General features: G+C 39.3%; 1 protein-coding gene across 8 annotated transcripts in view; it reads right to left on the bottom strand.

The window, feature by feature from the left end:
* Positions 1 to 12,972, bottom strand: part of FARS2 (phenylalanyl-tRNA synthetase 2, mitochondrial) — a 540,850-nt gene that overhangs the window by 143,218 nt on the left and 384,660 nt on the right. For 6 of the 8 annotated variants that reach the window (XM_036257564.1, XM_036257555.1, XM_036257556.1 and 3 more), the window contains one exon: positions 4,712 to 4,863. In XM_036257564.1, the coding sequence (XP_036113457.1) occupies positions 4,712 to 4,863 (152 nt within the window). Of the gene's footprint in view, positions 1 to 2,762; positions 2,876 to 4,711; positions 4,864 to 12,972 lie in introns of those variants that run through there. The other 2 variants (XM_036257557.1, XM_036257561.1) reach the window with 2 other exon arrangements.

The following is a 12,972-nucleotide window of genomic DNA, read 5'->3' as shown; positions in this document are numbered from 1 at the left end:
GATCACCAGTAGGGAGCATGCAGGAGACAGCCAATTGATGTTTCTCGCTCACATCAATTTTTCTCTCTTTCCTTTTCTCTCTCTAAACAATCAATAAAAACATTTAAAAATAAACTGCTTCATTGCTAAAATATAACCATCATCTGTCTCAGCCTTCAGAGTCGTAATCTTTTTGGTGGAGGTCTTGCCTCCATGTTGATAAAAATGCAGTATCTACAAAGCACAATAAGGTGAAACACAAGAAAACGAGGTCTGCCTGTACGTTTGGCAAATTTCATAAACTGTAACTGTGAGGAAGATCAGGTAGGACTGAGAGAGCTGAGCCTCTCTGGCATCCACAGTTCACTGCTAGCGTCTCAGCCCTCACCAGACCCTGAGACAGTGCATGGGTTCAGGAAATGTGTCCACAACTGTATCACAGGATGTGGCCAAGTCAGCAGCAGCCCCAGGGACAAGGTGTAAGTCTACGAGTAGAACTGCTTTGGGGACATCTCCAGCCAGACCCTTGGGACACTTTTCACTAACCCCTTCCTGCGGTCAATTAAAATCCTTCTTTGAAAGTTCCGTAATTCTAACTTTCAAGAAGTTCTGCCTTAAGCTCAAACCAAATGCGTCCTATTCGAGTTCCGTTACCTTTATAACCCGTGTCTGTAATTCAGAAGAGACTGGCTCCTTCCCCAGTGAGGTGTCAACAGTTGAAGACAATGGTTACGTCTCCTCCTGCTCTTTCTCCTACCCCAGCATAAGACATATCTGGAGCAACTGTGCTTTCTCAGCATGTAGTACGTGCACACAGCACAATATCCCAACTACCCAAGTACATATGGTAATCTAGTTCTTCTCTTCAGAGGTGATCCATCCCTGCTCTACTTTATTATGTGACATGGAACTGGAACTCCAAAACCTCTTCTGCAGCCCTGGCTGGTTTGGCTCAGTGCTTAGAGCGTCCGCCTGCGGTCCAGAGAGACCCGGGTTCAGTTCCCGCTAAGGGCACGTACCTCGGTTGCAGTTTGTCCCTGGCCCTGGTTGGGTCGTGCGAGTGGCAGCCACTCAATGTGTCCCTTTCACATCAATGCTTCTCTATTTCTCTCTCTCTTTCTCCCACTATATCTGAACAAAGAAAAAAAAAAAAGTAAAAATGTCCTCTGGTGAGGATAAAAAAAAAACAAAAAAACTTTTCTGCACCTTAAGTGGACTATAGTTTCAGTGGCAAATGTACTCTGGGAGCAGGTTCTGAACAATAAACTGGAATGAAATGTCAGCATCTCCTAACCTGAACAACTATCCTCCTTTGGGAAGATTTCAGAATCTGTGACTGAGGGTCTTTAAAAAAGTTACATGTGTCTCTCTCCCCTCTATCAGGGGTCAGTAAACTGCAGGCAAATCCAGTGGACCCCATTTATGTGATGAAAGTTTTGTTGGAACATAGTCATGATCATTTGATTTCGTTTTATCTGGGGCCGCTTCAAATGGCTGAGCTGAGTAGATGTGAGAGAGACCGTATGGCCCACAGAGTAGACAGAACCTAATATCTGACCCTTCATAGCCCAAGTCTGTCACCTTCTGCCTGGACACTTCCTGAGACTCACTACACAATGAGCCACCATGACTAAACAAAGTGTTCTTTTCCTCGGTGCTGTACCAGCAAGGTTTGCTTGTCCTTACTTTGGTTGTCATTAGTGAAGATTTGGAAAGTAGTGGCTTAAACAAGATGCTTCTCTCTCAGACCAAGTCCAAGGCTGAACTGACCATCCAGCATCAGAGACCCAGGCTGTACTCCACATGGCTACCACTGCCAAGGTCACCCCGTGGTCCAGAACGGTCACCAGAGTACCAGTCACGCATTCACATCCAGGTGGCAAGAAGGAAGGACAGCCTCAGCCCGACTGAAGGAAAACTCTGGAAATGCCCCTAAACATTTCTGAGACACCACTGGCTGAACTCGCCCACAGACACACCTAGTGTAGACTTTCCGTGGGCTGGCAAACTGCTTAGATTTAAAAAATAAAATCAAGAGTATGTCATTTTAAAAACTTGGGGTTGGATATCGAGAGATAATTAGCAATCTCTGCCAAAGGAACCTTCCTCTAGTCGCCAAGCCCCTTGTTAAGATACGTAGGCTCTCTGGGCAGGTTAGTCATTGGGCATAGCTCCAAAATGATAGGATTTGAATGTTTGCTTAACATTTACCTAACAGATGGTAAGATCAGTGACATCTCTTGGCTGGTCATTTCTTTTCAAGTTGCCAATGACAAGTATTGTCTCCTCCAGAAGGAAGTGGACAAATTCTCCTTCCACCAGTCAGTACGGGGTTGTGTGTGCAGACCTGAGTTAACAGTTCAGTCATTTTGGTTTTCACTGTCTGTCTGTCTGCCTGGTCAGCCCCTCCATCCACAGGACCCTGGCACTCCCCCATGCTCCCTGCATTCTCTCCAATTAATACCCCATTCACTACATTCACAGGGCAATAACATCTCACAGTAACCTTTAGGATCTGAACATCTTCAACTAAGAAAGGCTACTCATCTCACTTTTAACTGGTGATACACAAGAAGCAGAGGTGGATCTAAGCCAGTAACAGGAAGCAAGAGCTTGAGAAATAAAAAATTAAGAACAGACTCTGAATCCTTGCTTCCAGAAGGTGACCTGCGCATTAAACAAGAATGGAAGGTATAAGACATGTGCTTTTGGTACATCGGTGAATACTTACAATAAGCCTCACTCCCACACTTCCCTCCTCTTCAAAGGAAATATCCAGACTTGCAGTATCAACATGCAAACTCTTGGAAACTTCCTTCTCATGTAAAAGTCCTGGGCTGAATGGGTACTCTATCTTGTCACGGACCCAGGCTACCCTGTCCATTCATTCTAGTTTCTGTAAAGTAAGGAGACAGATAACACCTGCAAGCTCCAAAATATATTTAAAGGCTGCCAAAAATAGCCAAAATCAAGTAGAAGCTAAATGGGAGGAAGTAAAGAGAAAGAACACACAAGAGTGCCGTATGTCTGAACACATATTCCCAAACACCAGCAAAAATATGTTGCTCAGTGCTGAGGGTTATAATCCAAAGTGCAAAGTCTGTCTCACCAATAAGTACTGAAAGCGGAGTTAGCAAAGGTGAATCTTCTGTTTGTAACAAGGGTAGATTTGGGGTGGGAGGTAGAGCTACACAAAGACACAGAGACATATTTAAAGAGTCGTTTTCTTAGCAGTGGAGAAAAAGAAAGCCTTACAGTTGTGAAAACAACTGGCCCGAATGACTACTAGCCCCTCCTGCCAAGTCTACCATCAAACCTTATCCCTCAACCTTGTGGCTGGTTCAGAACATCCAATACATTCAAATATGAGTACAAAAAGGCAATCCTAGGCATGCACCAACACAGCAATTAAAAATAGCTAAAATAATAAGGAAATGACAGAGAAGTCATAGAAAAAAACTGCCAATGAATCGTATGAAGTTTCTAGCTAAATATTTTACAGTAAATTTTAAAAAACAAATGAAGCAATTTCTTTATGAAGGAAAAACCACAAAGCAGAAACAACTCAGAGAAAAGATAGCAAGGAAACAGGCATTGAAATGTGAGCGTGCAGAACTCAGAAAAGGGGGAAAAACAGATAACTGAAGATGGAAATAGAATGTGTGCCAGGAAACACAGTAAGGAGCAGAGAAGATACAATCAGGAAAGTATTCAAAACAGACTAAAAAACACTGACAACATAAGAGTTTTAAAACAGAGAAAAAAACGATAGGTAGAGAAGTCAGACAAAGGCAAGCGTCCTCACACATAACTGGAATCCCTCAAGAACAGAACAATGGAGCAATACAAATCCTCAGAGATATAATTAGAGAAAAACGGTTCTAAAACCAAAGCAGAGTTAAACCTGATTAGTGAGAGACAAATATGTATATGTATGTGTGGGTGTGTGTGTGTGTGTGTGTATGTGTGTGTATATCTATCTATCTAAATTATTCATCCATCCATCCATCCATCCATCCATATGTATATATATATAAGGGAGAACAGGTCAACACTGAAATGGATCCTGATAAAGTTATTAAATTTTATCCTAGAACCTAAAACAGATTTTGGCTTGTGGTATATGCTTAATAAATAGTCACCGAGAGACCAACGAAACAGGCTTTTCTCCATAAATCCCTTTTCTGGCCTCATCCTCTGTTCCTAAGATGTGATATGCCACAGCAGCGGTTCTCAACCTGTGGGTCGCGACCCCTTTGGGGGCAAATGACCCTTTCACAGGGGTCACCTAAGACCATTGGAAAACACATATTTCTGATGGCGATTCATAACAGTAGCAACATTACAGTTATGAAGTAGCAACAAGAATAATTTTATGGTTGGGGGTCACCACAACATGAGGAACTGTATTAAGGGTCGCGGCATTAGGAAGGTTGAGAACCACTGTGCTACAGAATCATTTCCAAAAGCCATACTGAAAACCTCCAAGATCTTTAAAACATTCTGTTCCATATACTTTCTTTACTAAAGCAGGAAAGATTAAAATGCATTTTAGAAAGATCTTCAGAAAGAACTGACATGAAAGCCTTTCCTGATAAGCTACATGTTTACTGTAAATTCAGAAGATACTTTGTCTCATATGCACTGGGTTTCAGCAAACCTGTATAATATGTTTCCATATGCCACAGCCACAGACAGAACAAAGGATAAAATCTGAAAGTTTTTTACTTACTTTGGATGTTCGAACTTGTCTATAAGATCAACTTTTTCCACCAGGTCTCCTCCAATTGTTCGGACTAAGTCATAGAAATCATTTTCTGTGTAATTCTCAGAGGGCAACCAGAATGAAATGTCATTTATCACAGCAGGATACTTGCTTAGAGGCTGACAAAATAAGAAAAGAAAAGATTGATTGATTTGTTAGTTGGATGAGAATGTTTAAATTTTTCATGGAAAGTTACACTTGGCTAATTAGAAAATGCTCATAAAACATTATTTCAGCACTTGAATTTTCAGGAACAAAATGAACTTAAAAGATAAGTCAATATTCAAAATTAGCAAATTCCATTATGAATTTTATAGATTTGTATCACATTCATGTGTAACATTACCATTTACAATATTTATATCACTATCAATGTTCAATTTAGTACGAAGCAATTTTAATTTATCATATTTCAGTTTTTTTTTCATTTGAATACTAGAGGAGAAAAGTTCAAATTTAATTAACAAGTGATTCATTAACCTCCTGGATACTTTCAGGAAGCCATTTTAATGGAGAAAGAAGTAAGGGCTTGTTAAAATCGTTATTTCAATTAGTAATGTCATTATTTGTTAGTATTTCTAATTATTAAAATAAAAAAATGAACTAGTAAGTAGTCATTTACGAAGTTAGTTTTCAAATTATACTTCTAAGGATGTGATAAACACAATGTAGTCATTTTCCCCCTTTTTTCCCAGTTTATTAGAGTTCACTAGTTCATCATTATATTGAAGAGACATTTAAAATTAAATACTTTTAGATGGAAAGATGGCAGTGGGCACGACCGGAGCGAAGGTGAGTGTGAGTGAGTGTGAGCGAGTGTGAAAGAGAATGGGTGGACGTGAATGTGGACGAGCAACCTCGAGCAGTGCAGAAACGTAGGGCAGAGGGTTCCTTTACTGTGGATGGGAGCAGCCAGTTACCATGGTAAGGGGCTCATCAGGGCGTTACTCCCTGTGCAGCCGGGAGGTCCTGCCATTTTGGAATATCTGTGGTCTTTGCTGGGAGGAGGCACCGGGAGAAGTTAAGGCTGAGTGACCTGAGTCTACCAGTGTGCCTTGCACCATCGGACCAGTGGACCCCGCTGTGTCAACATGGACCAGCACACAGTAGTGGCACTGTCAAGGTGTCTGCAGCGAAGCCGCAACTGGCCATTAGCCAAGCACCATTCCCCATAGCAGCTGAGGCTTGGGAGCTGAGCACTTTCAGCCCCCAACAGCAACAGAGGATGGGGTGCTGAGAGAACCCCTTAGCAACAGCAGCAGCAGTAGCAGCACAAACCCGGAGCTGACATTTGCCCCCAGCAGCACCAACAGCAGCTGATCAGGAGCTGAGCCTCATCAGGCAGCCGCGCACCCCAGCAGAGCCCCAGCGGTGGAGGCCCGCATGCCCCAGCAGTGCCTAACGTGACAGAATGATACCAGCCACCAGCTGTCAATCCTTCAGGACCCACAGCAAGCAACAGGCGCCACACACCAAAACAGTCTGGGAGGCACAGCAGCCTTATTTGATACACACCAACCTGCCCGCACATCCCAATGTCCCACCCCAGGCCTAGAACTACCATACTACTAAAATGGGAAGACAAAGAAACACCCAAAAGAAAGAAAAGGAGGAATCACTAGAAAAGAAACTGCATGAAGTGGAATAAAGCAAATTTGTCAGATAAAGAATTCAAAGCAATGATTTTAAGGGCTCTCAAACAATTTACTGAGAACTACAAGCAACTTAATGAGAATTATAAAGAGTTCAGTGGGAACTACAACAGCTTAAAAAAAGAGGTAGAAGCTATGAATAAAAATCAAGAAGAAATAAAGAATAACATAGGTTTTATGAAAAATATCTTAGAAGGATGCAATAGTAGATTAGAAAAAGCTGAAGACCAAATCAGTGAATTAGAAGACAAGGTAGAAAAAGAAGCCCAAATAAAGCAGCAAATGGAAAAAAACATTTAAAAGCAGAAGGAGAGTTTAAGAGAGCTTTGGGACAAAACGTAACAACATTTGCATCATAGGGGTACCAGAAGGAAAAGAATCAGAGAAAGGGACAGAGAACCTGTTTGAAGAAATAAAGACAGAAAACTTCCCCAATTTGGTGAAGAAAAAAGTCACACAAGTCCAGGAAACATAGAGGGTCCCAAGCAAGATGAACCACAAAAGACCCATAATTAGACACATCATAATTAAAATGACAAACATTAAAGACAAAGAAAGAATCTTAAAAGAAGCAAGAGAGAGACAGAAAGTTACCTACCTACAAGGGAGACCCCAATAGACTGTCAGCTGATTTCTCAATAGCAACACTGAAGGCCAGAAGGGAGTGGCATGAAGTATCAAAGTAATGAAAGGCAAGAGTCTCAATCTAAGGCTACTCTATCCAGCAAGGTATCATTCAAAATTAAAACTGAAATAAAGTTTCACAGACACACACACACACAAAAATTAAGAAATTTACCACCACCAAACCAGCACTGCAAGAAATGCAATACAATCATACTGGGTGACTTTAATACCCCACTGACACCACTGGATCCATCATTTAGACAAAAACTTAACAAGAACACAGAGTCCTTGAATGATGAACTAGATCATTTGGACTTAATTCATATTTATAGAACATTTCACCCCAAACCAAAGCCACAGACTATACATTCTTCTCAAATGCACATAGGACATTCTCAAAGATAGACTACATGTTAGGACACAAAGTAAGTCTCTACAAATTCAAGAAAATTGAAATCATACCAAGCATCTTCTCAGATCACAACAGTATGAAACTACAAATCAATTAGAGCAAAAATATTTAAACACATAGAGGCTAAATAGCATGTTATTAAACAATGAATGGGTTACCAAGGAGATTAAGGAAGAAATTAAAAACTTCCTGGAAACCAATAAAAATTAACACACAACGCAAAATCTATGGGGCACAGCAAAAGCAGTCCTAAGAGGGAAGTTCATAGTACTACCGGCCTACCTCAAGAAACAAGAAAAATTCCTAATTGACTTTATGATCCTACAACTTAAAGAACTATGGTGTAAACAAAAACAAAAACCCAGAGCAAGTAGAAGGAAGGAAATAGTAAAGGTCAGAACAGAAATAAATGACTTAGAAACTAAAAAACAATTCAAAAGATCAATGAAACAAAAACCTGGTTCTTTGAAAAAATAAACAAGATTGATGGAACCTTAGCCAGAATCACCAAGAAACAACAAGATAGGAACCAAATAAACAAAATCAGAAACAAAAGAGGAGTAACAACCAACACCACAGAAATACAAAGGATAGTTAAAACATACTACGAGCCCTGGCTGGTTTGGCTCAGCAGTTAGAGAGTTGGCCTGCAGTCAAGAGAGACCCAGGGTTCAGTTCCCGCTAAGGGTATGTACCTCGGTTGCAGTTTGTCCCTGGCCCTGGCTGGGTCGTGTGGGTGGCAGCCACTCAATCTGTCTCTTTTACATCGATGTCTCTGTCTCTGTCTCTGTCTCTGTCTCTCTCTCTCTTGCTCTCTCTCCCTGTCACTCTATCTGAACAAAAACTGGAAAAAAATGTCCTCGAGTGAGGATTAAAAAAAAACAACAAAAAACATACTACGAACAATTATGCACCAACAAACTGGACAATCTAGGCAAAATAAACAAATTTATAGAAACACACAGTCTCCCAAAACTGAACCAGGAAGAGATACAAAACTTAAACAGACCAATAACAACTAAGGAAATTGAAGATGTAATCAAGAAACTCCCAGCAAACAAAAGCCCATGCCTGGACGCTTCATGGGGGAGTTTTACCAAACAGTCAAAGAAGATCTAATACCCATTCTCCTCAAACTATTCCAACAAATCCAAGAAGATGGAAGACTTCCACACTCATTTTATGAGGCCAACATAATTCTAATTCCAAAACTGGATAAAGACACTGCAAAGAAAGAAAACTACAGGCCAATATTCCTGATGAACACAGATGCCAAAATCCTTAACAAAATACTAGCAAATCAGATCCAGCAATAGATCAAAAATATCATTCACCATGACCAAGTGGGATTCATCACAGGATGCAAGGATGGTACAATATTCGCAAATCAATAAATGTGATATACCACATAAACAAAATAAAAGATAAAAATCATATGATCATATCAGTAGATGCTGAAACAGCATTTGACAAAATCCAGCACCCATTTCTGATAGAAACACTGAGCAATTTGGGAATAGAGGGACAATATCTCGACATAATAAAGGCCATATATAAAAAATCTACAGACAACATCATATTCAATGGGGAAAAACTACAAGCATTTCCCTTAAGAACAGGAACAAGACAGGGATGCCCATTCTCACCCCTCTTATTTAACATAGTACTGGCAGTCTTAGCCATAGCAATTAGACAAGAAGAAAAAATAAATGGGATCCAAATTGGAAAGGAAGTGAAACTGTAATTATTTGCAAATGACATGATACTGTACATAGAAAACACTAAAGACTCTATCAAAAATCTACTACAGTTGGCCCTGACCAGTTTGGCCAGTTGGCCCACGGTCCAGAGAGGCCCGGGTTCAGTTCCCGCTAAGGGCACGTACCTTGGTTGCAGTTTGTCCCTGGCCCCAGTTGGTGTTGTGTGGGTGGCAACCATCTATGTGTCTCTCTCACATTGATGTTTCTCTGTCTCTCTTCCTCCCTCTCTCCCTCCTGCTCTATCTGAAGATAAATACAAAAAATAAAATAAAATAAAAAGTCCTCAGGTGAGGATAAAAAATAAATAAATCTACTAGAGTTAATAAATGAATATGACAAAGTAGCAGGATACAAAATTAATGTCAAGAAATAGACAGCATTATTATACATCAATGAACACAGAGAAAAAGAAACTAAAAAAGCAACCCCATTTACCATTGTGGCAAAAAATTAAGATACCTAGGAATAAACATAACTAAACTACAGGTCATTGAAAAAAGAAATAGAGGAAGTTATAAAAAAGTGGAAGCATATACCCTGTTCATGGATTGAAAAAATTAATATCATTAAAATGTCCATATTACCCAAAGCAATCTATAGATTCAATGCAATCCCCATCAAAATACCAAAGACATATTTCACAGAACTAAGAACAAATACTCCAAAAGTTTACATGGAACCAAAAAAGACCCCGAATAGCTACAGCAATCCTGAAAAAGAAGAACAAAGTAGGAGGGATCACAATATCAAATATCAGGTTATACTACAAAGCCATAGTAATCAAAATAGCATGGTACTAGCACAAGAACAGGCATGTAGATCAATGGAACAGAACAGAGAACTCAGAAATTGACCCAAGTCCTTGCGCTCAATTAATATTTGACAAAGGAGGCAAGAGCATATAGTGGAGTAAAAACAGCTTCTTCAATAAATGGTGCTGGGAAAACTGAACAGCTACATGCAAAGAATTAAAGCTAGACCACCAACTTACACCATATACAAGAATAAACTCAAAATGGATAAAAGACTTAAATGTAACTCGTGAATCCATAAAAATCCTAGAAGAAAATGTAGGCAACAAAATTTCACACCTCACACACAGCATAATTTTCACTGATACAACACTTAAGGCAAGAGAAATAAAGGAAAAAATGAACACATGGGACTACATCTAACTAAAAAACTTCTGCACAGCAAAAGAAACAAGCATCAAAATGGAAAGGAAACCCATTATATGGGAGAGCATAGTCACCAACGATACATCAGATAAGTGGCTAATTTCCAAAATATATAGAGAACTCAAATACAACTCAACAAAAGGAATACAAAGAACCCTATTAGAAAATGGGCAGAGGACCTAAATAGACACCTCTCCAAACAGGACATGCAAATTGCCAAGAGACATATGAAGAAATGCTCAACATCACTAATCATCAGAGAGATGCACATTAAAACAACAATGAGGTATCACCTCACAGCTGCCAGAATGGCTGCCATCAAAAAATCATCAAACAACAAGTGTTGGCGAGGGTGTGGAGAAAAGGGGACTCTAGTACACTGCTGGTGGGAATGCAGACCGGTGCAGCCACTGTGGAAAATACTATGGTGTTACCTCAAAAAATTAAAAATTGAACTGCCATTTGACGCAGTGATCCCACTTCTAGGAATATACCCTAAGAAGCCTGAAACACCAGTCAGAAAGAATATATGTACCCCCATGTTCATAGCAGAACTATTTACAATCGCTAAGATTTGGAAACAGCCCAAGTGTCCATCAGTAGATGAATGGATAAAAAAGCTGTGGTACATATACACAATGGAATACTATGCAGCTGTAAGAAAGAAAGATCCTTTACCCTTTGAGACGACATGGAGGGACCTAGAGAGTATTATCCTAAATGAAACAAGCCAATCAGAGAAAGACAAATATCACATGATCTTACTTATTTGTGGAATATAATAAACAAAACTAGCTTGAGAAATAAAATAGACCCAGAGACATGGAAGTGAGGTGCAGAATGACAAACCTCAGCAGAGGTGCATGAAGGGGAAGGGAAGAGATAAACCACAAAACTTAAATGCATGTATGAATAAACAAGGCCTAGACAATAATGCTCGGGAAGGATTGAGAGGAGAGTGTTATTGGGGAGAAAAGGAGAAACATCTGTAAAAAAAATAAATGAATAAACATTAAAAAATAAAAATTAAATACTTTTAGAAGTTATTGCATTTGTTTACACGGCTAACATATATTTGAGCATACTTCAGGTCTGTAGGTTATAAAACATGTTTTTTTAAGTGTTTCATATATAACTATGAAGTCCTAAGGGAATATCTGCTAGAGCTATAAATTTGTTAGAAGCACAAATTTACAAATTGATTTATATCAAGCCTGATATCACTATAAACCCTTTGGAGAATCACTGATCAGAAAATACATAAAACTTTAAAAATGGCAAAACCTCTGAAAAACCAAATACTCAAACATAAATGTTTATTTGACTTGAAATAGCAATAAAGTTGTCTAACAAATACATCAGTTTCGAATACACATTTGAAATGAACATAATTAAGCTACCATCCCAGTGCTGCTTACAAATAACAGAGCTCCTGAAAAATATCCATGCTCTCTCTCCTAAAGTCAAGATGCCATTATAAACAATCCATGGGTTAATGTAGCCACTGGACATGATAGGAGTTTGGTGGTTACATAATTGCTTTTCCTTTGACAACACCCCTTGTCAACACGCTTTGCCACTTAATCAATACGGCTATTTAGAGAGATTACATAAAAACTGGGGTTGCCAAGATTAGCATGAAATCTACTGTCCAAGTAATGGAACTGAGGTGCCACACTTGTTGAGCTCTGATGTTAGACAAGATGACAGAAATGGGAGCATGTGTGTCCCAACCAATGACAATAGACAGCATGATAAGAACATAGTCAGCCAGAATACAGGCCCCCTCAAATTTAAAAAATATATATTACAGTAAATAGTTTTAAAAATCATGGAGAAAACTCTAGACTATCATATTGCAAACCTAAACAAGCTAATAGATTATAACAAGTTTAAAGTAACAATTTAACTAAAAGAATCAATCACTATAGTAATTAGTATGTGCTAGATGTGGGATACCTATTCTACAGTGACTCTCACTTTTTTAAGAGGAACAATAAAATTTTGTTTTGAAAATAAGAAGATAACAACAAACCTATGGTTAATGAAATGTAGGCTTTCTGGTTCTTAGCCAGAGGTAATGTTAAAAACCATCCAGTGGCTTCCCATTGCTATTAGGGAAAGTCCCCAGTTCTTAAAAGGTTCTACCTCTTTCTGTTGTTCTCCAGGCTCAGAACAGCCCAGCTTATTTAGTTTCTGGAAAGCATTAAGCTACTTTCTCCATACACCATTTCCTGCCCTTCCTGCCCTACTTCTGGTTTTTAGCTACAGCACTCACTTCTTACCCTCCCAGACTCAGTAAATTCCTTGTTATGTCACCCTATGCTTACCTTTCATAGTACTTTTCATCACTGCAACTGTTTGTGTAGTTACCATTTAATGTATCTCTTCCCAGTATGTTATGATTTTGAGGGTAGGATGTATATCTTTTTCCACCTCCAAATCTCTATCATCTTTGCCCAGTCTCTGTGACACTGCAGATATTGGGTAACAGCGAATTACAGAGCTGCCTTGTGTGAGCAATGGCTACATCACAATGAATCAGATCAGCTGTTCTTTCTTCCCTAACGGGAGTAGCTATTGGACTTATGAAATAAAG

The sequence above is a fragment of the Molossus molossus genome, unplaced genomic scaffold, assembly GCF_014108415.1.
Source record: "Molossus molossus isolate mMolMol1 unplaced genomic scaffold, mMolMol1.p scaffold_m16_p_12, whole genome shotgun sequence".
Classification (NCBI taxonomy): domain Eukaryota; kingdom Metazoa; phylum Chordata; class Mammalia; order Chiroptera; family Molossidae; genus Molossus; species Molossus molossus.
The sequence above is the reverse complement of the archived record's forward strand: the minus strand, read 5'-3'. Positions and strand labels throughout refer to the sequence as shown.